Below are 25738 nucleotides of genomic sequence, written 5' to 3'. Positions count from 1 at the left end.
TTTTTCATTTTCTTTTGATTGTATAATCTTTTGTTCTGCATTTTCTATATTACTTTTTAGTTCTATCACTTTCCATGCATTTTTTTCTTTTGCAAGACTTTTTTTCCACTTTCTGATTTTCTGCAACAAGATCCTTCTGTCTCTTGGTATGCATGACTGATGTTTACTTTTCTTCTTCGGTATATATTTATCCACTATTTTCTCTAATATTTTATATAATATCTCTGTATTTACCTTTGTGTCATCACTTACGAAAATGTTATCCCAATCTTTGTTTAATTCTTCAATTATTTCTGACCATTTTATATTTTTACTGTAGAAGTTGTATTTTCCATATCCTTCCCACTTTTTCATTTCTTGCTTATCTCTGTTTTCACTTGCTTTGGAATGGACTGTTAATTCTATGACATTATGGTCTGAAATACTTGCATTATAAACTATTATTTCTTTAACATAATTCACCTCGTTCACAATTACTAGGTCTAAAGTATTTTCCTTTCTTGTTGGCAGGTGATTTATTTGTTGAATGTTGTATTCTAGTAGCATATCTAATAGCTTTTCAAATTGCTTCTTATCTTCTGCACTACTATTACTCTCTTTTTTATATGTATAAATGTAACCACAATCTCCTTTTTCGTTCTTTCCAGTCTACGAAAGGAAAGTTAAAGTCTCTGGATAGGAGAATAGTCCAGTCCTTGTGATTTCTACATATATCATCCAATTTTTCTATTATTATGTCAAACACTTTAGTATTAGGGGGTCTATATATTACTATGTTCATTAATTTTTCAGATTCAAATTCTACCACTATTAGTTCACATTCTGAGTTACTATATTTCTCACCACTATTAGTTCACATTCTGAGTTACTATATTTCTCATATTTTTCCTTGTTTTTTGTCTTTCCCGTATATCGTGGTTCCCCCTTGATTCCTATTTTTTCTATCTGATCTATAAGTTTGGAACCCTTTTATTTGATCGTCATTCCCAGTCTCTTGGGAATACCAGGTTTCACTTATATTCATAATATCTATTTTCTTTTCAATTTGGGTTAGTTCTTCTAAGTACTCTATTTTTCTTTTTGAGTTACTCGTAACTAAACCCTGCGCATTCATCACTATGATGGTTTGCGTGTTTTCTCCTTCATTTGATATTGGTAATAATAAGGATTTTCCCACGTCTCTTTCCTGTTCAGGTATTTTGTTCTTTTCTTCATTTCCAGAAATTCTGACATTAAAAAATCCAACTTTTCCATAATATTTGATCTTCCTTCATCATAATTATTCATTTTGTGTCTAAATCTGCAATTTTCTCCGTATCTGCAATATCCTCTTGCATCGTAAATACAGTATTTATCTCTTGAGCTGTATCTTGGAGCTGATGCTTGGAAATTTTTGCTGACACACCATATCACGGTGATGGCTTGCTTTTTTCCTTCACCTCATATTCTTTGTTCCTCTCTTTATTTGTTTCTTTCTTATTTTGGATTTTATTATTTGATTGATTATTTAATTGATTTTGATTCATGGCTACAGTGTGCATATATTTACATTTTTTGTTGAACTTACATCCTTTTCTTTCTTTTAGGTTTTTGCATATTTTTGGATGTAGATCTCTGCAATCATCCTCATAGCCATCTAGGTATGCACATTTACCATAGATTTCATAGTTGTGACATACCTTGTGATGTTTGTAGTAACATCTTTCTCCGAATCTGCAATTCCCTCTTTTCAAAAGGTTGCAGACTTTGTCTTTCTTGTCTATTTTTTCCTCTCTCCCATCAGTGTGCAGATCAGGGTAGAGCCTCTTCGGGATTTTCTTTTGTGTTGTTATGTTGTAATTTATTTCTTCGTATGTATGCTTGATTGCCTCGTATGTAGTATCAATGAGTATCTCTGCATCCATACTTTTATCTTGTTCTTTGTTTTCCTTATTTTTTCTGTCATTTCAGTTTTGTTTACTTCTCTTCCGTTTTCCTCTTCTTCTTCTTCCTCTTCCTCTTCTTCTTTATCCTCAACTATTTGTACATTAAGTCTTGATTTAATAACATTGTCTATCCCTGATAGACATGTTGAGCAAAATATTCTGGTATCCTTACTCATATCTTGCATTACTTCAGCACATTGAGGATGCGTTGGAATGTTGCATGCAGAACATTTTCTGATCAGGTTTTGTGGATTAACTATGCTATACCACACCTTACACAGTTTGCATGCTTTTGGCATTCTTTTTCCTATTGCATCAATTAGGATATTCACAATGTTCACCTTATTCATTTTCTTTGTCGGAATATGTTGATTGATGTAAATTTTCTTTATGAGTCTCTTGACCACTTGGATTTTATTTGGAACTTCTTCAATTATTTTCAAGATGTTTTCTGTTGATTTGTTCCAGTTTGAAGGATCATACCCTTCTAATATGTCTATGAATGCTTTTGTATCTTTTTTGTTAGGGCTGTTGTTGATCTCATAGATGAGAAATGCCCGCTCCCTTCCTGCTACCTCATCGTATTGGGAATCTGCTAAACACGCTAAATTTCACCATTTTTTTTCACAGTTGGAACTTGCTGCCATCTTGATCTGGTTTACAGTTTTTATGCATTCAACTTACCTGTCAGATATATACTTAGCTATAGACTCCGTCGTCCCCGATAGAAATTCGAATTTCGCGGCACACTTTACAGGTAGGTCAGGTGATCTACCGCCCCACCGCTGGTGGCGGGAATAGGAATCATTCCTGTTTTCTAAGACAGATTTTCTCTATCGGCCGTGACAGCAACATTGTTGTTGTTACTCCTGATTTGATTTTCGTGTTTTTTCATCACTATTGATCTTCTTAAGCCGGTTAATTTGGTGACGTATTGGATCTTTGGTTTGGCATACTCTTTCGTGGACTGTTATTTGGACTTGGTTTTTGGATTTTTCTCATGTCGGATTCTAGCTTTACGGTTAGAAGACAGTGTGTAAATGAGGGATGCATGGTGAGGCTACCGAAAGCTTCGGTAGATCCTCACACAGTTTGTAAGGGGTGTAGAATGAATGAATGCTCAATATCTAACACCTGTGATGAATGTGTAGGTTTGAATGAGGAAGAATGGAAGAATTTAAATTCCTATTCAAGGAAATTGGATATGGATAGGGCTAGGAAGGCTTCCTCAAGAAGCGTAAGTAGGTCTCGTTCTAACGAGTCTATTAAATTAACACCTAACCCTAAACCTGTATCTTCTTCCTCTTGTACTAAGACTGCAAATCCAGCAATGGAAATTGCAGATCTTAAAGCTGCACTGCAAAGGATGGAACGTAAAATGCTGACGTTACAAGGTAAGCACAGTGATAGTGATTTAAGTGTCCCTAGTGCAGTGAAGGGTGCGTCTGATCGGCTTCATCTCGCTCCCAGGCCTAGACCTCTTCCAAGCTCACAGGCCCAGAGGAGAAGGAATGTCAAAAGCCTTACGGAGGTTATGGAGAATCCCCACCGATCAGAGTGCCCTCGGCAGATTCTGTGACGACCCGAACTGCCAAGGATCGCTACCGAAAAAGCATCCTAAAACAGTGTTTTTCGTCTTCAGATTCTTCACCTAATGTAAGGGGCTGGAGCTCTAATGAACTGTCACGCCCCTTAAAAAGGAGTTGGAAGGCTCCAACGTTGAATTCAAGCCCTGAGCTTTTCTCCGATGGATCTCCATGTGAAAGGAAGAGAAGCAAATTAATTCCTAAACGTAAATCGGAGTCCCCTTCCTATTCTAGACCTCCTTCACCTGAATCGGGAAAGGAGAAAGAGAATGTTGCTGCGAAAATTCTACTGAATGTACAGGAGCAGCTCTCTGCTTTAGTAGGAGTTTTTACGAAGGAGACTCCCAGAAGAAAGGACTCTTTCCTTCCGATAAAGAGAATGAAGGGAAGGAAAGAAGAAACGAACGTAAAAGTTGCGGATTCGACTCGGATGAGTGTGAAGAATGCGCCAAAAGCGCCAACCTGGCGCAATGCGCCAGATGCGCTAGAAGCTCCATATGAGTCAGAAGCGCCAGAAGCGCCACCCTGCCGAAATGCACCAGAAGCGCCAGCCTGGCGCAAGGAGCCACGAGCGCCAACCTGGCGCAATGAGCCACAAGCGCCAACCAAGAGCAATGAGCCACAAGCGCCATCCAGGCGCCAGAAGATACGGACTTCTTCCAAAAGACAATTAAGCCAGGAGGTTTTGTCTAGCTTTCGGAAGGATAAACCTTTACCTGACAGGGAATCTAGGTGCCGCATAGGCGGCCGTAGCCCTTGTCAGGATATGGGTGGTTCCGTGGAAAGCGATAGGAGAGGACATCCTTCCTCTGACAGGAGAGAAAGGTGCCGCACAGGCGGCCGTCGCTCTTGCCAGGAGAAGGATAAGGTCGTGTTGCAGGATCAACCTATCTCTCGTAGGGACGCAAGTTGCCGCACAGGCGGCCGTCGTTCTTGTGAGAGTGGGGCAGATGTTGCAAGAGACCTGTCTCCTATTGAAAATAAACAATCCTCTTCGGAAATGGAGTTGGATTTGGAAGAAGTTTCGGACTCGGAAGACCACTCGGCTCCAGGCTTGTCAGATTACAAGACGCTGGCAGCCCTCTTACTAAAAGAGTTTGGGGACTCTTTAAGCCCTACTGCTCCTCCTTCTCCGAGGTCTTTATTTACAAGTACTAAGGTCTCGAAGCCATCATCTTTCATTAAAATGAAGCCAACCATTTCCATGAATAAGGCTCTCCGATTCGTAGGAAATTGGTTTAAATCCAAGGAGAAGGCGGGGAAGACAGTCTTTGCCTGCCCTCCTTCCAAGCTATCAGGAAAGAAGGGAATCTGGTACGAGACGGGCGAATCACTGGGTCTAGCTCTCCCTACCACTGCCGAAGCAGATTTTTCGAATCTGGTGGATTCGTCAAGGAGACAAGCCTTGTCATCGGCAAAGATCACATGGGGGACTTCTGAGATGGACCATCTCCTCAAGGGATTGTTTAATGCCTTAGAAGTTTTTAACTTCTTAGACTGGTCCCTTGGGGTGTTGGCCAAGAAGACTCAAGAGAATGAATCTCTTAGCCCAGAAGTCCTTTATAGTGTACTGTCCTGCATGGACAAAGCGGTTCAAGATGGATCAGGAGAGGTGGCCTTGCTTTTTGGAACTGGAATTCTGAAGAAGAGAGTCTTATTTAGTTCCTTTCTGACGAAAGCAGTTACTCATATTCAGAGGTCATCTCTTCTTTATGCTCCTCTTTCGGACCAATTGTTTCCTGCACAACTAGTGAAGGACATTTCTCATTCTTTGACAGAAAAGGCCACGCAAGATCTCTTGGCCCAATCTGCAAAGAAATCAAGGACTTCGGTTCCTGTTAAGAGAGAGAATCGTACTCCTCAACAGCCCTTTCGAGGGAGCTCCTCTTCCAGACCCTCCTTTAAGAAGAGAGGAATACAGTAGAGAGGTAGGTCTTCATTCAGACCTATCAAGTAAACTAAATGAGACACCTGTCCTTCAAGCACCGGTAGGAGCCAGACTTCGGAAATTTTCCGAAGAATGGACTCTGAGAGAGGCAGAAAGATGGTCCCTTTCAGTGGTAACGAAGGGATATATGATCCCCTTTCGAGACAGGCCTCCCTTGACAACGAACCCGAGGGAACTGTCAGCCCAATACAGGGACCCTGCCAAGAAAGAAGCATTATTGCAACTGGTAGAACAGATGTTGCAAAAGGAGGCCATCGAATTGGTTCGGGATCCGCATTCCCGAGGATTCTACAACTGTCTTTTTCTGGTTCCGAAATCCTCGGGAGGGTGGAGACCGGTCCTGGATGTGAGCGCATTGAACCGATTTGTAGAGAACACAAAGTTCTCTATGGAAACATCGAAATCGGTTCTTGCGGCTCTTCGTCCAGGAGATTGGATGGTCTCCTTAGATCTACAGGATGCTTACTTTCATGTCCCCCTGCATCCATCATCGAAGAAATATCTCCGATTCATGATGCAGGGAAAAGTATTCCAATTCAGAGCCCTATGCTTCGGCCTGTCTACGGCCCCTCAAGTTTTCACGAGGCTAATGACGAATGTTGCGAGATGGCTACATCTAGAAGGGATAAATATACTATCCCTTTATCTAGACGATTGGCTAATAAGAGCAAAATCGGAACTTCAGTGCTTGAAGGACTTAGAGAAGACTTTGGATTTGACAAAATCTCTGGGACTACTCGTGAACCTCGAGAAATCACAATTGATCCCCAGACAGAACATAGTCTATCTGGGGATACAGATGGATTCTCGGGGTTTTCGGGCATTTCCATCACAAGAGAGAATTGCTCGAGGTTTAGAAAAAATCTCGAACTTCTTAGGAAAAGAACGGACCTCGGCGAGGGAATGGCTCAGTCTGCTGGGCACCCTTTCCTCGTTGGAGCAGTTCATTTCCCTAGGGAGATTAAATCTCAGACCTCTGCAGTTTTATCTCAAACAAATGTGGAGTCAAAAGACAGGAGACTTGTCAGACTGTTTTCCCATTCAACAGGGGATAAAATCCGACCTGAAGTGGTGGTTAACCCCATTAACAAAGAACGAAGGGGTGTCCCTCTTGATTCGGAACCCTCACCGAGTGTTGTTTTCTGATGCCTCGGAAACAGGTTGGGGAGCAACACTGGGTCCAAAGGAAGTGGCGGGTACCTGGACCAAATAACAGGCTACACTGCACATCAATGCGAAGGAACTCCTGGCGATTCATCTAGCCCTGGAATACTTCGAAGCGGAAGTCAGAGGAGTGGTAGTTCAAGTCAATTCCGACAATACCACAGCTCTGGCTTACATCCGGAATCAAGGGGGCACTCACTCTTTCTCACTGAACGAAATAGCGAGAGATCTATTAACCTGGACAGAGGAACGGGGCATAATTCTGTGGACAAGATTTGTTCAAGGGGTAAAAAACCTAAGGGCAGACAGGTTGAGCAGAAAGAACCAGGTACTCCCAACAGAGTGGATGCTCCACTCAGAAGTCTGCAGACAAATGTGGTCCCTCTGGGGAAGACCCCAGATCGACCTGTTTGCCACGTTCCTCTCCAGGAAGATAGACAACTTCTGCTCGCTAGAAGAAGATCCCAGAGCCACGGCGATCGATGCTTTCCTCATGGATTGGTCAGGCATAGACGCCTACGCCTTTCCCCCATTCAAATTGCTGGGGGAAGTACTAAGAAAATTTGTGGCATCGGAGGGAACGAGACTAATTCTAATTGCTCCCTTCTGGCCTTCCCGAAACTGGTTCACAGAGGTACTGGAATGGACAGTGGACTTCCCCAGATCTCTACCAAACAGGACAGATCTGCTCAGACAACCCCACTTCGAGAGGTTCCACAAAAACATCCAAAATCTCTCCCTGACTGCCTTTCGACTATCGAAAGACTGGTCAGAGCGAGAGGCTTTTCAAAGAAAGTTGCAACTGCAATTGCTAGAGCCCGCAGAGCCTCTACCTTGCGGGTCTACCAATCGAAGTGGGAAGTTTTCCGTAGATGGTGTAGGTCGAAGAAGCTGTCCTCTTCCAATACCTCTGTGACCGAAATCGCGGATTTTCTCCTCTTCTTAAGAGAAGAGTCGAAATTGGCCGTATCCACTATCAAGGGATATAAGAGCATGCTCTCAGCTGTTTTTAGAAACAGAGGGCTGAATCTGGAAAATAATAAGGATCTTCATGATCTCATCATGAAGATCCTTATTATTTTAGAAGATCTCAATTTCGAGACTACGAAATTGAGATCTTCTATTCCCCCGAGTTGGAACCTTGACGTAGTCCTAAAATTCTTGATTTCGGACAGGTTCGAACCTCCAGATAAAATCTCATTCAGAGATCTTACTAGTAAATGCATATTCCTGTTGGCTCTCGCAACTGCTAAGAGGATCAGTGAATTGCATGCTTTGGACTCTCGGGTGGGATTTAAAAAAGACTCGGCGGTTATTTCTTTCCAGGATCTATTCCTAGCAAAGAATGAAAACCCTTCTAAACCTTGGCCTAGAAGTTTTGAAGTCAAGGGACTCTCGTCTCTGGTAGGTAGAGAGTTGGATTGGTCCCTTTGCCCAGTCAGGACCTTAAAATTCTATTTAAAAAAGAAGACACAGCTTCAGGGATGTCGACAAAGTCTTTGGTGTTCGGTAAGAAACCCCAAAAGACCTATGTCAAAGAACGCACTGGCGTTCTTTGTCAGAAATGTGATTACCGAAGCTCACAGGAATTGCCAAGAGAACTCTTTAAAGCTGCTGAGAGTAAAAGCTCACGAACTCCGGGCTGTGGCAACTTCCCTTTCTTTCACTAAGAATATGTCCATGAGAAACATTGTAGCAGCAACTTATTGGAGGTGCAATTAAGTATTTGCATCCCACTATTTAAAGGATGTTAGAGTAACATACGAAAAATGTTTTTCTCTTGGACCGTATGTATCAGCGGATACTATGCTGGGAAATGGAGCAGACACTGATCCTTAATTTTGTTTTTATGTTTTTAATAATTATTTTTAATATTGTTGTTGAGTTGTGGGTTGCTTGAAAGGATGTTCGGGGATGACTCCTTTCAATCTTAGTACTAACCCCAATTAGGATCAGGTGATCGGGATTAGTGTCGTGCTCTATGATCATGCCAATAGGCAAGGTGTTTTGTCATGTAAGTGGATAGGACCCCATAGACAAAGATCCTAAGGTTCTGAAGCGTAAGTGGGTAAGACCCCTGTAACAGACCATCAAGAACTCTTAGCATGAGGTCCCTACCTCGCTGAGGCTCTTGAAGCGATACGGGCTCCTAGGCAGTAGCCATGAAGTCTTTCGCTAACACAGGTAGGAATCAAGGTTTTTTAATTTTATTACCTACAACATATGTTGTTTCCTGTCTATTTCAGTAAATTAGCTGTCTCTTACCCTCCGCCAAAGGTGCCAATCAGCTAAGTATATATCTGACTGGTAAGTTGAATGCATAAAAATGTTATTGTCACGATACAATAAAGTTTTATGCATACTTACCTGGCAGATATATACGGTGTATGGCCCACCCGACCTCCCCTCAGGAGACAGGTGGAAGAGAAAATCTGTCTTAGAAAACGGGAATGATTCCTATTCCCGCCACCAGCGGCGGGGCGGTAGATCACCTGACCTACCTGTAGTGTGTGCCGCGAAATTCGAATTTCTATCTGGGACGACGGAGTCTATAGCTAAGTATATATCTGCCAGGTAAGTATGCATAAAACTTTATTGTATCATGACAATAACATATTTCACTTGATAAACTAACCTAGTAGACACTTTATCCTACTATTTTCACTAATCTTATCACCGACAGTTCACGAACACTTCTAGATATGGAGGAAGGAAGATTGACATTGACTTGCAACTACAGAGGATGCCGTCGAGCTTTGGAAAGTATAGCCTGGGTCACAAATTGTTTTCATGTCTTCTGCAATGACCACGGAAGTCTGCTCATTAAGGTATTTGCGGTGATTTGTGTAGCATATGCCAGCCTAGCCCTTTCCCTAAGGTGCCCTATTAGTGCAGTAAAGTTTTAAAAAGTAAAAAGAGCCCTTGTTTAGACCTCTAGACTATCTAGTGATTAGAACAAACATTTTAGTCTGTGTGTACCTTTCATTACTAAAAATTTCTTGGTTTCTGCACTGCTTTTACCCCATAAATGGGCAGAAATTTTTCTTTTTTTCTTACATCACCCTTCATCTCATCCATCATTTTATGATTTTTCAGTGAGTAATGTTTGCTGCTTTAATAACTATAAAATTAATGAATCTCTTGTTGCACAATCAGTGACACAATTTTGAAAAGAAGTGCAATAATATGATTAGTAGCATTACATGCGAACAGTGTAGTTTTTACTTGATAGAGGAACTTTTTTTTTATTGTAGCCTAAGTTGCAGAGCTAAGAATGTTCATAATTAAGTTAGATATTAGAAAAGACCCTTGTTAAGCTATACTTGGAAGCTTTTGCAATAGATATTATCAAGCTCCCCTGAACATTAAAGGTGTCAATTATAAGTTCTGCTCTGAGAGAAAATTCACATTTTTTTTTTCTAAACATAATACCAAATAGAAAATATGTAACATCATACCGTATGTATGTAGCTTCTAAAATCTTTCCAACATTTATCTCAGGCTTCAAGTGAATGCCAAGCCTGTGGAACCCTCCTCTCAGAAGAGAATAACTTGGTAAGAGTGACTCTAAATCCTCGAGAATATTTTAGAAATGTAAGTGTAATGTACTTGCTTATTTGTTCTTATTGAGATATTCTTTTTATAATGAACCGTTAGGTACAGTAATTGACTGGAATATCTGCGCTGTTGCATATCACATATCACAGTCAGTTGCCTCAACTTAGGAGGTGACAATACAACCATTATTCTGAAACCTTTCACTGTACCATAACATTTTTATGAAGCGTTTCTCAGTATTGTATCTTGAATGCTGTTCGTGTGGGTACACAGAAGCACACTTTCTATTGTAGTTTTTAAATAATTTTTGTTTTTACCTTTATAGACATTTATTTATAATTTATATGGATTCCTTTATGAGACTTTTCCATTTTCCACAAATAGGCATCACAATCACCCAAAGCTTGCTCAGTACAGTGGTCCCCCCGTATTCGCGGGGGATACGTACCAGACCCCCTAGTGAATAGTTAGAACCTGTAAATAGTTGGAACCCCTATAAAAACATTGAGAACAGCCTATTTTGTTAGTTAAAACTCAAGAAAAACCCACTGAAAATTTTTATACTTGGTTTTTTAGATAGTTTTATCAATAAAAGTGCATTTTATGATGAAATTGATAAAAAAAAAAACAGGAATTTGTGGATATTTCTCATAGGAAAATACTGCAAATATGCTAATTTTCCGCGAATAATGTGGGGAAACGTTCCCAATAGAAATCCGCGAATGTGAGAGTCCGCAATTCCAGAGAATGCGAATACTGTAATTTAAAGAAAGTTATGTCCTTTGTTATGAGTGAACATATTTGATGAAGTGTCCTGTACCAAGGTATTTTTGCACATACCATACATTAGTCCTTTACATAATCTAGACTATGAAGAGACATGAATAGTGTCTTATAAGAATAACGATATATATGTGCATAAATTTATTTCTGATAAGTGAATATGGTATTCATGAACAAATAAAACATGATAGAATGTCAGAATACATAAGCAAAGGAAATTATTGTTTTTTGTACCTTCCACAAAGTGAACTACTACATGACATTATCAAAAAGTCTGTAGTATAGTGCCAGTTTGATTATTTATTATTAATATTGTAGTGATGAAAAATTAATGATACTGTATCAATTGTAATGTTTTATAAATAATCATTAGTTTTTCAATAATTTTGTGAGTGTAATTATTAATTGTATGTGTTCTTCAGATGGCACTGATGGGCCTTCCGCCGGAGCATGTGCTGGAAATAAGTCGCCAAGCCATCAGCTTTTGGAGTTACCAGGTAAAGAAATAAGTGAATGTATTTAGGTTATCTCATCTTTTAGCAGTCAAGAGAAATTGACATCTATCCCTCATTTGTCCGTCTTGTGAGTGTGTTTGTCATAATCACTTTTCATTGTAGCAAGTACACAGTTAAAAGTACTGTATTTTAAGTCTAACATGACGCAAACATAGACCATTACTCATAGTAGAGTTCAGAGAGAATGTACGAGAAGCTAAAGGTCATACTCAAACAAACGTGACCAAATACTTAAATATCTTTTCAGATGGAACAGGAACATAGGTTTCAGGCTAACGTTTCAAAGCGATACAAGGAAGGCATCAAAATCACCCAGAGCTATTACGAACAGGAGCTTAGGACTCTTGAAGGTCACAACCAAGCTTTATGGAGGCAACTTGAGAGTAAGCTGTTAATCAATAAAGTTACATAAGTGAGATAAACACATTGTGCCTACATAACTTGAAATATAAATGAATTTTGTAGTACAACAGATGTCAGTAAAAACCTCCCTAGTATCTTCATTGTGTCCTTCTTTATAATACGTAGTTGTTACCCTTTTAACGTCAGGAATACAGCAGGAACTCCAGAAAATACGAGGAGAGAAGGAAATTCTGAATGAAAAATTGATTGAGAATCAGTCTTGCCAGAGACCCAAGGTGAGTTGTGGTCACTTGTTTTACATTTTGGTGTTCATGTTTATGTATATTTTTTACAAGACCTTTCAGTTAATTGAGAGAGAGTGAGTGCAGGTCCATTACTGAAATCATCATGCTTTTGTTCAGACTTAAAAAAGTTTAGGGATTTTTAGCTTTGTAATGCTGTATATTGGACCACCACTTTTAATGTCTTGCGTAGCATACTGTGGGCAGCATTGAAGGTTCTTTGTAATGTAATTTTGAACCCTCTGCACTATCATTTCTTATTTTACTTTCTGTTTTTCTTGTGGATTCCCAAGTAGGTATGTAATGTAAATATAATAACACAGTATTTAGGGAAAGCATTGAGTGAGGTGTTATGACATCAAGTTTTGTCTTGCAGTTTGGTCATGACCCCATGAGGAAACGCATTGGGATTTCTGTGATAGACGAAATGATTGCAAACAAGGTACCTCATGGGCTAGCCACATTTAATCCTCAACTTCCCAATCCTGTGGTGACCTCATCAGGTGTAGCATTTCCACCAATGGAGGTTAAGCTGTCTAGAGCTACTGATGCCCCTCTTAGACTTTCTCACTTAGATTTGGCAGTCTCACATCCTGCCACATCCTTGGGGACTTACATCCAGAAACAGGTATAGTATGAGTTTTCAGTACATAAGGATTGTTATTAATTGTGTGTTTAGTTTGATGAATTAAGCTTAACCAGACTAAATCATGGATGGAGAGGGCCAGATGAGGATTTGGATCCAATTAGAATTTTAAGTGGTACGAGTACAAGATGAAGGAGAAGGGATAAAACTCATATTAGTACATAACAACAAGAATATTGCAGTTGGTTATCACTAGTATGAAACTCATTAGATATGCTGCAAGTTTATAAGTGTTGAATTTTGGAATGAGGCTGTTAGACCCTTACCTGTGTACCTGTGTTACAGCATTGTCATGGGAACTTAAACTACTTTTCCTGGCAGAAAACATTTAGCGGCTGAAGCATCTGGCGATATTATCCATTGTTTAATAGGTGATATATATCTATACAGTATGCATTATTCAATCAATAGGTGATATATATCTATACAGTATGCATTATTCAACCAATACGTGATATATATCTACACAGTATGCATTATTCAATCAATAGGTGATATATATCTATAATGTATGCATTATTCAATCACACTGAGGCTTTTGGTAACTTATATGAGATCTTTTCCTGTGAAATGAGTATCAGTTGTATTTTCAGCCAAGCACAAGTGGAGTGGAGCTTAGCAAGGGAGTTGATAGTTGCTTTCAAACTCACGAAGTTAATCCTTCAAATGTCAGTACTCAACATATGCAGTACGGTCATCATCAGCAAGCACCTGTCAAAGATCAGGAGCTTCAGCCCACTTCTACTTCTCCCTGGGATATGAATCTGCCCAGCAGTTCAAGACACAACAGTACATCTACTCAGGCTCTCTCCTCTGCCAAATACAAAGGTAAGTCCTAGACTTTGATCTTTGTGACTGAGGTTGACTTTTATATATGTATTTTGTGAGTCAGTGGTCTGATTATATTTGATATTTTGAGAATCATATATTGTATTAATGTTATACTTGTCTCTTTCTCTGTCTGCAGAGTTTGTTTTTGCCCCTGTCTTGCAAGAGAACCGGTCTGACCAGGCAATGAGCTGTCAGAGTTCCACCAAAAGTTTCTAAAATGTCATGCAATGAAATGAATGCAAATAGTAAGTTAGCAGTTCCCTCTCCACTAAGAAATTTTGAAATAACTAATATTGCATTTGTATTCAAACTGTAGAGAAGATTTGATATGACAGTTATCGAATGTTTGTCCTGTTAAAAAAATGAAGTATTGCTTTTTTTTTTTTAAATACTTGCATTGTTTACTCTTTAGCTAGTGGTTGAAAATGGAGTATGCTGTATCAAAACTTTACAGGAGAACACAGCTGGTAGCCCATGTTTTATTCACTGATTCTGTGGAAGTATTAGATTGTAGATAGTTGAGTTTCGTTGAAATGGGCATTCGTTTTTGTAGTTTTTAAATTACTTTGTCCATGGTGAACAGTGATGCTGGACTAGATGTTACAACTATCCTGGTGTTGTTTCTTCATAACGACATTGGAAAATGTAGTTCAGTCAACATTTTTGTAATTGTAAGTAGCTTTGTCTTCAACAGATTTTGGTAGATGTGATCATGCAACAGTATGTAGTGTCATTTCCCTATTGAAGCCAGTGGCAAGTTTATTTCAGCCAAAATGGACTTCTATTAACTGTAGTTGTAGAATTGTCAATATAATTTTCTTCACTGCATACTGGTTTATGCATCGTCTGTTTCTTCCTATTTTATCATTAGATGTACAGTGGTTCGTGAAAATGTTCATATTATTTCTGTAGGTACAGTATAATAAGTTAGTTTCATAAGTGCTCATATTTTTCAGGGAAAGTTCTTTATCAAGTATGAGTTTACATATTGTAACCAGTGTATTAGTGCGATTGACTTTAGTCGTCAAGAAAAATGGGAAAGTGAAGTTCCTTAAAAGATCTGGGGCTGTGGATTTTTATTTTATGAAGGTTTATGCTGGAGTAGAATATAAATAAGAACTTAGTAGGTAAAGAGCCTGATTGTATGCATATGCCTACCAGTACTTTTTGTTTTGTGATTATTCATCTCTGTCTTGTTCTCTTGTTTATATATTTTGTATTTGTTCTTAATAGGAGGTTTTTATCGAACCTCAACCATTATATTTCATAGTTTCTTTGAGAATATATACTTTTTTTAATGTTTTGGAACTAAGCTAATATATTAACCTAGTAATTGTTTTTGTTTTTGCTTTTTTTTTTATAATATGAAGATTTTCCATTGGTAAGCTCAACTACAAAGAAAATGTCGTAAATTTTCAGCTATTCTAGTATCACATGTTAGTAGGCTAAAAAAAAAATTGTGGTAATGGTAAAAATATTTAAAAAAAAAGAATGTGTTTATTTTTACACCAGAATCCTGTTTATTTTTACACCAGAATCCTGATAAAAATAGATATGAACTTAGCAAGATGGTAATTGTTTTGAATAAACTTTAGGCTTCATGTATTTAAAAAATAGAAAGAACTCTTGGGTCTAACCAGATATGGTAAGTAAAAGCAGCACCGGTACAATAACACTTTTATTCTAATATACTTATACTCCATCTTTAGGAAAACTTCGCTGGAAGCAGATCTAAAAACAAATTCTAACTCACTGAAAACAAAAATTAATTTTTTCCCAACACCCAAATTCTTGTACAATATATCAGAATAAATCTGTACCTACATAATGCAATGGCTTGTCACTCCTAGTCCATCAACATCCCTTAAATATAGAGGTAACTACCTGTAAATATCATAATGGAAAACACAATTATTCTGTTACTCTTCTTCCTTTTTATATATAACATAGGAAAGTGCAACAAAAATTTTTACATAATTTCAAGACAAAACATGACTTCACAACCGAAGTACACATATCTTCACATTAAATAACCAATATTTTCATCTTACGTGAAACACTTATGTAATAAAAATCTGTGAAGTGACTAAATTATATGTTTTATACACACAATCACTAAATGCAAAACAGGAAAACGCTGCACACTGGTGTCAAAAATAAAAAAAAGACTTCTTGTTCTACAGCAAGAGCCTGTGATAGAACAAGGCTTGCTTAATCTAAGATAGCGACGACTTCCTAGCCACGCTATGGAAGCCATTGAACTGCCAGGGTTCAAGTTGTTTTACAAGATATCACCAATTCACAGAAACAGGAGCCATTATATCACAAACCACCTCACAATGAAGTATACCCCCCTAAGACAATAACATAACATAGCTGTCAATGATCCCCTGGTGGTCAGTTCCACCTCCAGTGAGTCCTGATCCTCCTACCCACCAATTAACATTTTCAAGGTTACAAATGGAGGGAACACTTGATTTACTATTACAAATATCAACTAAATCTATACTCATGGATAAAATGAAATTATGAAAGTGAAAAGACTAAAAGTCCTCTCATAAAATGGATAAAATTCAAATGCAGAGATTCTAATTAACATTAAAAGCTACATATTTCATGAAAGGGGTCATGTAGAAACCCAAGAACAATAGTTTATTTTTTTTAATCCACTGAGAAGGAAAACTATTCAAAATAATGTAAGAAAATGGATCCAACAAAATGGCAAACAATTAGGAAAAATTTCAGCGGCAGGACATAAACTCTTCTAAAAGGCAGATATATAAACCTAGAATACCTTTCAGACATATTTACATATATATATATAGAGTACAGTATATAAGTAGTATATATGCTGCATAAGCAATAGAGTTGTAAAAACAACGAGAAAACCTAACATGAGACAAGATGTTTGCTTATCAAACTGTACAGAGGAAAAGGCAGTTAAATCCTCAAGGCAGATCTATACATATTTCTTGGTCAAAGCTTATATCAATCTCGGAATCGGTTTTATAAATAATAAACCTAAAGCCAAAGGACTAGTACAGAGAGTCTGTGAGAACTTAGATCTGGGTCAGATCATTAGTATTTACATTCGCTGAGAAAACTGCAACTAATTACGCATTTAAAAATTGGCAGCTGTATTAGGTTTACTAACAAATGCAGTCAACATTTACTCTGTTCTCAATGTTTGTCACTGCAAACATGACAAGTGAATGGGCGCTTGTGGATATGCTATGGTATGTATTCTGTTAGTGGAACTTTTCGTCATCAAAACTTCCTGGAGACGTTAGAAAGTTGCTACTCATTATTTGATCGTTTAACCAGACCACTAAGTAATAATACTTTACTCTCATTGGGCAGGCCTAGGCTGTCAATCTTTCATGACTGCACATCTGAGGTCGACAAATATATTAAACTCCAAAGACATGCATATGCAGTTCAAACTTCCACTTACAGATTATAGGCACTTGCCTCATTCTATGAGATTCAATTTTTTATAGTTAATTCATTCTTTACTTATCCAAAGCACAGTACAATTCTACATAAGCTGAATAAAACTGCAAAAAATTATACATTCTGTATCATTTTTGTAACGGGTTGGTTACCTAGTTAATAACAACCATCTTTGATAGCAGACAGTGCAATAGTGAGCTGTGTAGTTGTAATAACCTTGCTAAAATATAAATTCACCAGTTATGGAAAGGGCTGCTAACCTGATATTTATATATGTACTTTATGTTTATCTAACACCCATCTAGGTGCCAAATGAAATTTTTTATCCTGTAAGAAAAATATGGACTGTGATTCTGTAAAATTATAACCTGTAATTCTCCCAGCACAAAGTCTAGTTCCAAATCTTTTTCAAAATAAGTGAAATTATTATTGAAAGCCTTTTAACCATTAAAATCCAACCTGTGACTTCTATTAGTCTAAAAAAAGATCACTTCATTTTCCAAGCTCTCATGAGATTGCTCTTTCAACAAACATTATCATCTATTAATACAACTATTAAACAGATGGATAACTGCTGGGTTAATAGATACTATCTGCTGTTTTATCAAGAATAATACAAAATATCTCAAACACAAAAATTAATACAGTACATTTGCAATTCAGGGTAAAATCTACCATATGCTCCTTTCTGCATGAGTTACAGGGCAATCAACAATTTCATGATACTTATAAGATTTCAAAAAAAAAAAAAAATTTCCACTATAACAAAAAACAAACAAAGCTTACAACACATAAAACAATGACTTACTGCAATCACCAACTGCTCTCCAGTTTCTGTCATTTATTGACATCATGGGATCAAATGGGTGACATCAAATGCAGTATATATAAACCTTTTAAATATATGATGTTCCAGCAGTCAGCACTGGAAAACTTTAGTTTAAAGTTATTCAAGAACAAAAGATATATATTCTCACATGCAGCAATGTTGCATTACAGTTAACTCAAGCCAGCAACTAGTTTGCAATTAACTGAGAAACCATAGGGGCCATGAGATTGCTTGACAAATAGTCGTTAACTCTCAATAAAACTTGCCCAATTAATCTTGCAAGTTTGTTCCTTCTACCACAACTCAGGGCTTCTATAACCCTACCCTTCTTCATGCATCATCATCATCCCACTCGTCGTCATCTTCTTCCTCTTCGTCGGAATCGTCTGACTCTGACTGGATGGCCTGAGCTCGGATTAGCAAGGCACGACTCAACTGCAGGGCCATTCCTTCCAGCGGAACAGCATCATTCTTTGGACCACCTCCACCCTCGGCATGATCCTTTACCTGTGAGGGCAGAGGAATGTTACAAAAGGGAAAACTTACGTATAATAACAAAAGTTGGAGGCACGTTTCAAGAGAAAACTTGGAAGCTAACTATCCAGGGGCAAAGGGATGCAACAAAGGGGAAAACCTACAAGAGAAAATCTGGAGGAACCAAGAAATAAACTGAAGATTTCCATTAAGTACTGCAAGATAAGAGAAATGACTAACATTCACCAGACTTCATAAAATAGTGAAAAGTCAATACAATATTAATCCAAGTATGTATAATCAGTCTTATCTAGGGTATTGACTATGAACAAAAATAACCCTGGATGAAACTGCTCCAGAAACAAAATGAATTGGATACTTACATTCTTCAACTGGACTCCACCTCTGATCTGGTCCAACAGCTGACTCCTCGAGTCTAGGATTGGCTGCCTCTCAATTGGTTCCACTTTCTAAGAGGAAAGGAATAAGAAAACTGAGGGAACAACATAAAATCATAGGTATTTACAATCTGTTGATCACGTTTGATGGTCGAGAAAAACTAAAGTTCATTGCTGCGTTTTACAGCTGTAACCACACCAGCATAACTAACTTTAAACTTTTGTATAGTGATCAAATTGCCTAAACTGATGGAAATGTACAGGAAATAACAATAATTATATGATTTGGTCCCTTATTTAATCTAAATTAATCAGATATACAGTGAGTTTTCCAAGGTCAAATCTGAGCTTAGGTGTGACATAACCAACATCAAATAGGAGAGAAAAATTCCATATGACAGAAAGTTAAGGCAGCACTACCTACCCTTGTCACTGTGAATGACTCTGGTTGCATTTTCATAATTGAAAACTACACTTTGAAAGTACAGTACCCATGTGAGATATGAAGAACACATTAAACATTGAATTACTTGACTATATTAAACAAAAGCCCCAAATTAAAACCTTCCCTGCGCAGAGTCTGCAAAGCAATTCTGTAATCAATAACTGCAAGCCATTGTTCTGATTGCTTTTATCTGTATATACAAAAATGTAACCTTTTCAGTTACAACCTAACAAAATTCTCATAGGACTGACCCCAAATATTTGTTTCGTTTGTAGAAAACCCTTTGCAGTACATTTTTCTTAGCATTACGCTGTTTCCCGACAGGGGTGAATGCAAAGAAGTGCAACACAATAGTCTGTGCCACAATCATGCAATAGCTGTGGCACTGACCATAGTGCGTTTTTATTTTCTGCAATCACACCTTGTTAGTAGAAATGGCTTAATGTCGAGAAAAAAATAGTTTGGTAAATCATGATTTGAAACTAAAGTAACTATGAATGCTTGTTTGGGAGGAATACAATACCCTAACCTAATCATTAATATTGTAATGTATATACTAGTAAACAAATTCCTTATCTTCCCCTCTTGCAGATAATGCATACCTCACTTCTGTAAAAACAAAAGCAAAAAGCCTTTAACGCAAACAGATGGACAAGCACTTTTGACTGCAAACAGTCATCGTTAATAAGCCAGGCAGCAAACACAAAACACAATGTGCAGTATTTTCTTTTGGTTAAGAGGTGCTTTACTTCTGCTTAACAAAATCTGAACAGCTCAACTGAAAATGCAACATTTGCATCCAAAGCTCCTTCTAGACTACCTGTACTTACAGATAAATTTGGCTATCCTCCAAGCACAGCATTTGCTTTCTACTGTTCACATATATTTCTGTATGACAACAATTTTAAGAACTAACAACTAAGACCTAATCAAACCCTTCGTTTCTCATTCTCCTAATGCCCACTTGGCTGCCATCCAAACCCTCACTCAAGTAGTCAGTGCTGAAAAATTTATCCAGCCTGCTGTGAAATTTCCTCTGGCCTGGTTTTCCTTATTGTTACACAGCTGTCTGTCATTCTCTTAAAACATTAATTTTCCTTTGTAGATGACCTTCATTCATTCTTACTTTATTATTTTCATAAGGACTAAACTTGGAAATAAAATATCCTATTGTCAATAAACTTGGTTGTACACAAAATTAATATTATTATTTAGAAGATGAACCCTATTCATATGGAACAAGCCCACAAGGGCCACAGACTTGAAATTCAAGCTTCCAAGGAAATTTCTCACTCGTGTTACAAAAAAGAATCACTCACAACTGAACGGACCTACACCGAAACATTCGTCTGGGTAAAAATAAAATAAGCATAAGCATCTGGCTCCTTTCAAACCGTTATTTGACATCTTATACAAACCATTCAGCTGTTGAAAATGAAATCCATCTTTCATACTAATTTTAAGAAGCCTGAGAAGTGTCTCAGTCAAAATTAGGAAGCATGAAAAAATAAAAAAAAGCAACATGAAAACAAAACGAACAAAAGAAATAACAAATGTATACCTGGTCACCATGCTGACTATTCTGCTGTTGGGGGAAAAATGGGAGAAGGAAAAAAAGCAAGGCTTAGTTATTGGACTGAACCTTAACCATAATGCTTAAGAAAAAACCCTATGGAAAATTTGACTAAGGAAAAACCTCTTGCCTTTGATTCTTAGCAATCTGCCTTTAACACGACAATGTACACAGGGCCTTGATGAATAGGTCTTACACATGCAAGCTACAGAAAATGTACAAATTACATTACTGTTGCTACAGCTGCAGTAATGATGAATGATGCTAATAAAAATAGAATAAAGAAAGGAGGTTTTCCATAACTAGCTAGTATCAATGTTTACTCTGTTTACATTCAATGCTCTGCTTAAAAATTAATTTAGTCAAGAAAAATAGTAAAGACTTGACCAGAAAAACTTGTTTAGTAATCAGTCAGATAAATAAGTTTATCCATCCTTTTATTGAAAAGTTTTCCCCAATTAAATCTTCAGACTTCACAAAGACCTGTAACTCGCAACAAAAATTGAAGGACTTTAAAAAGTCATGACTAAATACTGTACAGCAATTTGCATGAATTCATGGAAGAATGTCAAATAAATTTGTGAGACGTATTATACAGGTTACTTTCAGACAATGCAAATGGTTTTTCTGATTAAGTCAAATACTGTTCCATTACACTGTTAACTGTACATTTCAAGCAATTATTTAGTACTTTAGGTACAAGCTATACCACAAAATTCAAAATGGAGTACTTGTGCAAACTAGTAACTTTAATGTAAAGCATAATCTCAATGCATCAAGGACACTAGATTTCTTTAAACACTAGAACTGCTACCAATGAACCTATTTTGACTCTAAACCTAAAAATGATAAATGACTGTACAATCACCATTCTTAAACCAGTTCCAATACACAGCCCACAAAACATTTGTATTGTACAAGAATTCTTTTACAATGCTGAAAAAAGGTCCTTGATAATGACTAAACAGACATAAAAGTTGAGAGACTATTAATGTTTACGTTTGTGTGGAAAAACTTTGAGGAGAAAAATACTATGTGCTCTACATTGTGGCATGCATGAATGCATTTCAGGTATAAAACTGCCACATTCGCTGTAGTTACACTTAACCACATAGCCAAGGATTCCATGATGTGTGTGCTATTTTTGTATAAAGATGCAACCTCAAAAGAAATATTATCAACAAAATGGGAAGTTTGCCAAGGAAGTTCTACCACTTCCCTCAAACCTTACATGATATAAAATTACTGTATATAAAACTTAAAATGAAGAGTGGTTGAGACAGATTTGCTTTTAAATATAGTATGGAGAGTTCAATCTCAATGATAAATATTAAAATAAAACTTCTCTACACATAAAAAAAAAACATTGAGAAACTGGCAATGACATTTGTAATGTAGCACTAAGGACCCCACTAGCAAAGGATACTCTTCTCTAGTGAAATATTTCTAAATAAGAGTCAGTTTCCCAAAAGTTTTATACATCACAAAGAGTAAAATGAACAAGTTTGTCCCATGGCCTTTACTACTCTCTTTGTCTCATATCCCTGTTCAGTATGGTAAAGAGAAACAAGACATACATTAAGGATAATTTTGCTTCCAACTACATATCACAACAGGAAGATAACTAACTCCTTTAAATATTACAGCAGAGGAAGAAACAATACTAAAGGTGAACTTACAAAACCCTATTCCAAGCATTCAACTTTGCCACCGTTATTATTTTTCTCCTTTGGGAGTCTAAAGTACTAAGGATATTAATGAACAATATTAGTGAATAAGCAACTTCTACATAATAAGGAGGACAGCCTGTCAAACACCACAAGACAAATCTTCATACCAAATATCAAAGAGAAAATTCCCAAGCATTTAACTGTATTAACGATAGATGAACAACGCAAGGAAAAGCACTTACCTTGAGTTGATTGCCACCTGTACGTATCTGATCCATGAGAGCTGAGCGAACATCAGAGAGAGCTGGAGCAGCAGGGATTCGAGGGGCTGGCGGTACTCCCCCAGGAGGTGGGGGAGGAGGACGAGGTGCATTACTAAGGGGATTAGGGGCCATGGGTGGTGGTGGTGGAGGTGGTGCGGCTCTGTTAGACGAGCTGGCATTTGCGAGGGTTGGGATCGTTGATGTTGGTGGAGGGGGAGGCGGCACGCTGTGATTAGCTGAGGGTGGCGGGGGAGGAAGAGGACTCTTCTTGGAACCTGAAAGTAAGAGACAGAAAACAATAAGTTTAATGGACTTGGTATGGTGAATCACTATCCAGAAGGACAGAAATGAATAAAGTGAGAATTCTGAAATGAGCAAATACTCGGAAAAATCAAAACTACAAAAACCTACCTGCAATAACCTGTCCAGGAGGCGGAGGCATAGGAGCGCGTGGAGTAAGAGGAGGCGGAGGTGGGGCGGAGTTAGGTGGTGGTGGTGGAGGTGGATGATGTATATTCCTGGGAGGGGGAGGAGGGGCTGCCCTAGTGCTAGGTGTCCTGGAGGGGATATTTGGGGGTGTGGGTGGGGGCACAGCACTTACAGGGGGTGGGGGGGGAGGCTGGTGGTGCGACAAAGTGCTGTTGATGGATGCTGTGGGAAGGGGAGGTGGCGGCTGGGACGAGTACCGCTGGGTTTCCTGCATGGCCTTCTCGACTCCTCCATTCTTCTCAATAAAGTCGTAGATGAACTCTCGGGTCCTGTGATCTGACAGCTGCTGCTCGCTCACACCAACCTACAAAAAACAAAATGTTTAAGTGTGGACTGAACTTTAACGGAAGTTATTGATTTTTTTTTACCGAATCTGTTTTTAAATATCATTACTTTACGTAAAAATTTTAAGAATATTCGTAGGATAGTGCATAACACCCTGATCTTAATGATTCAGAGGGAAAGCTGTGACTACTACTTATGACAGGAAGCCAACTGGCATCTGCAGATTACTTGAAGTCAAGCAAACAGAATTCAAAATTGACATACGTACTAACATGAATTATAAACAAAACCGTTATACGTAATATTTTACAACCAAAGAAACAGAATTCATTAGATATAAAGCTGAAATACATCACATGAACAAAATCAAAATCGAAACCACTTACCATCTTGAAAAATCCCTCAAGTTTGTCGTCAACATTAAACTGCGTGAGTCCCTTGTCTGGATCAAAGCCAACATGAGTAATGTGCTTAAAGTCAGTTGGCATTCCAATTTGTTCTTTGCTGTGAAAGTAGAAAGGAAGAGATTATATAGTAATACAGTTCAAGCTCTATGTATTATCTGACTATATTTTGACACAGTGGTTAATAAGCAAGCTGGAAGACATCCTTATTATTATTATTATTCAAAACATGAACCCTGTTCATACAGAGCAACCCCACAGGGGCCACTGACTTGAAATTTGAGCTTCCAAAGAATAAGGTATTAATTTGAAAGAAATAACAGGTAATAGCAAATACAGAAAGAAGAGATCAGCTATTAGAAAAGAAAAAATAAATTAAATTAATAAATATATATAAAAAAAACTTTAGTAAACAGAAGTAACATGGATTTGCAAAAGAACCATACCTGAGTCTGCTCTTGTTTTTATTGCCTTTTTTGTTATTCTTCTTCTTATCTTTGGATGGGACATAGGCTGGGATGCCTGGGTTCATGGGTGTAGGCTGGGGCAATCTCGGCTGTTCTGGCTGCACATGCTGCTGTGTTCGCTGCTGCTGTTCTGCCTGCCTTTTGCGCTCTGTCGAGGGGGAATGGCGTGAGTACTTGCAATGCCAATAAATTTGTTCATTTTTCTAAACTTAATGCTAACAGGGAAAGCAATTAAAACACTAATCACAACAGTCATTGGCGATGAAATGCATTTAGCTACATGATTAACAATTCAAAGCAGGATTAATATGGGACAGTTCACCAATTCAAGAATGGCCAAGGGTAGGTTACAACTATTTTAGGAGGCCTGATGGACAGTTCTGAGGTTACGACACTTTTCAATTACAGTGGTACCTAGTTTGTCTAACGTTTCATAAGTCGAACTTTCCGTTTTTCGAACAAAATTTTCGAGAAAATTTTGTATCGTTTGTCGAACAAATGCTCGTACTTTGAACTGACTGATTATCTAGTTTATACTTGTATTCGACGGCCTACTGGGTCGTACAAGTTAAATTGTATAAATTTATTTTTTCATTTACAATATATAGTTTAATGATAACAATATTCGACAAAATGCATTGAAGTATAAAGCATTTAATATAAAATTTAGCTTAAAAGAAGTATAAAATTGTACGTAACCGCGGTGACGTCACGCCCAGCTGACTTGAGATTGAACGAAGGAGCGTTGATATGTGAGTAGAGGAAAGGAGAGTTAAAATATTACTGTATGTATGTAAAAGCAATAACAGTTCACATAAAAAGGGAATTTCTCAATAAATTTAACGTAATGATAAAGTATGATAACAATCAAATACAATAAAAAAAAGCGCCCCAGCGGCATGGTTGGTATGGTATTAGCGTCCCACCTCGGTGGTCGCGGGTTCGATTCTCGGCCATCCCATTGAGGAATGAGAGATGTGTATTTCTGGTGATAGAAGTTCACTCTCGACGTGGTTCAGAAGTCACGTAAGCCGTTGGTCCCGTTGCTGAATAACCACTGGTTCCATGCAACGTAAAAACACCATACAAACAAACAATAAAAAAAAGTCTTAATTGAGCCAGTGTCCAGTGGGCCAAGTGAGACGGTCTAGTTGAAGAATATAAAGAAAATAGTAAATGAAAGAACAAAGCTTTTCACTGTAAAATTTAGCACAAATGATTAACAAAATCATTCGTCATTGCGGTGATACACAGCTAACTTGAGGTAGAGGGAGGTAGCGTTTAAATTTTTTAGGAATAATAAATGAATGATTTTAAGTTATTGTGCGTCATGGTATTGTTGAGGAGAGAAAAAGAGGCAGTAAAATCTTTACTATAATATGTATGTA

At 37.8% G+C, this 25738-nt stretch overlaps 2 protein-coding genes across 4 annotated transcripts; one reads left to right on the top strand and one right to left on the bottom strand.

Moving 5' to 3' along the window:
- The first annotated feature begins 1618 nt into the window (after window positions 1-1618).
- On the top strand, window positions 1619-14925 carry LOC135210905 (uncharacterized). The gene is made up of 9 exons (XM_064243850.1): window positions 1619-1640; window positions 9307-9451; window positions 10125-10217; window positions 11387-11461; window positions 11727-11862; window positions 12029-12117; window positions 12500-12751; window positions 13363-13597; window positions 13737-14925. Exons 2-9 carry the CDS (start codon window positions 9326-9328, stop codon window positions 13814-13816), a joined length of 1086 nt encoding a protein of 361 aa, XP_064099920.1. The 5' UTR covers window positions 1619-1640; window positions 9307-9325; the 3' UTR covers window positions 13817-14925.
- A 338-nt stretch (window positions 14926-15263) lies between these two features.
- On the bottom strand, window positions 15264-24844 carry LOC135210904 (actin nucleation-promoting factor WASL-like). 3 transcript variants are annotated; one of them, XM_064243848.1, is made up of 7 exons: window positions 24330-24844; window positions 23866-23983; window positions 23117-23498; window positions 22685-22980; window positions 20761-20781; window positions 18740-18826; window positions 15264-18389 (listed from the first exon to the last, which is right to left on the bottom strand). In XM_064243848.1, exons 1-7 carry the CDS (start codon window positions 24413-24415, stop codon window positions 18213-18215), a joined length of 1167 nt encoding a protein of 388 aa, XP_064099918.1. In that variant the 5' UTR covers window positions 24416-24844; the 3' UTR covers window positions 15264-18212. The 3 variants fall into 3 exon arrangements, with proteins under 3 accessions (XP_064099918.1, XP_064099917.1, XP_064099919.1); XM_064243847.1 differs by having other exon boundaries at window positions 20761-20784; window positions 24330-24842; XM_064243849.1 differs by lacking the exon at window positions 20761-20781 and having other exon boundaries at window positions 24330-24830.
- Window positions 24845-25738: the final 894 nt, after the last annotated feature.

Source organism: Macrobrachium nipponense, chromosome 4 (assembly GCF_015104395.2).
Source record: "Macrobrachium nipponense isolate FS-2020 chromosome 4, ASM1510439v2, whole genome shotgun sequence".
Taxonomy (NCBI): domain Eukaryota; kingdom Metazoa; phylum Arthropoda; class Malacostraca; order Decapoda; family Palaemonidae; genus Macrobrachium; species Macrobrachium nipponense.
Note: the sequence above shows the minus strand (reverse complement) of the source record. Positions and strands in the feature narration are given on the sequence as shown.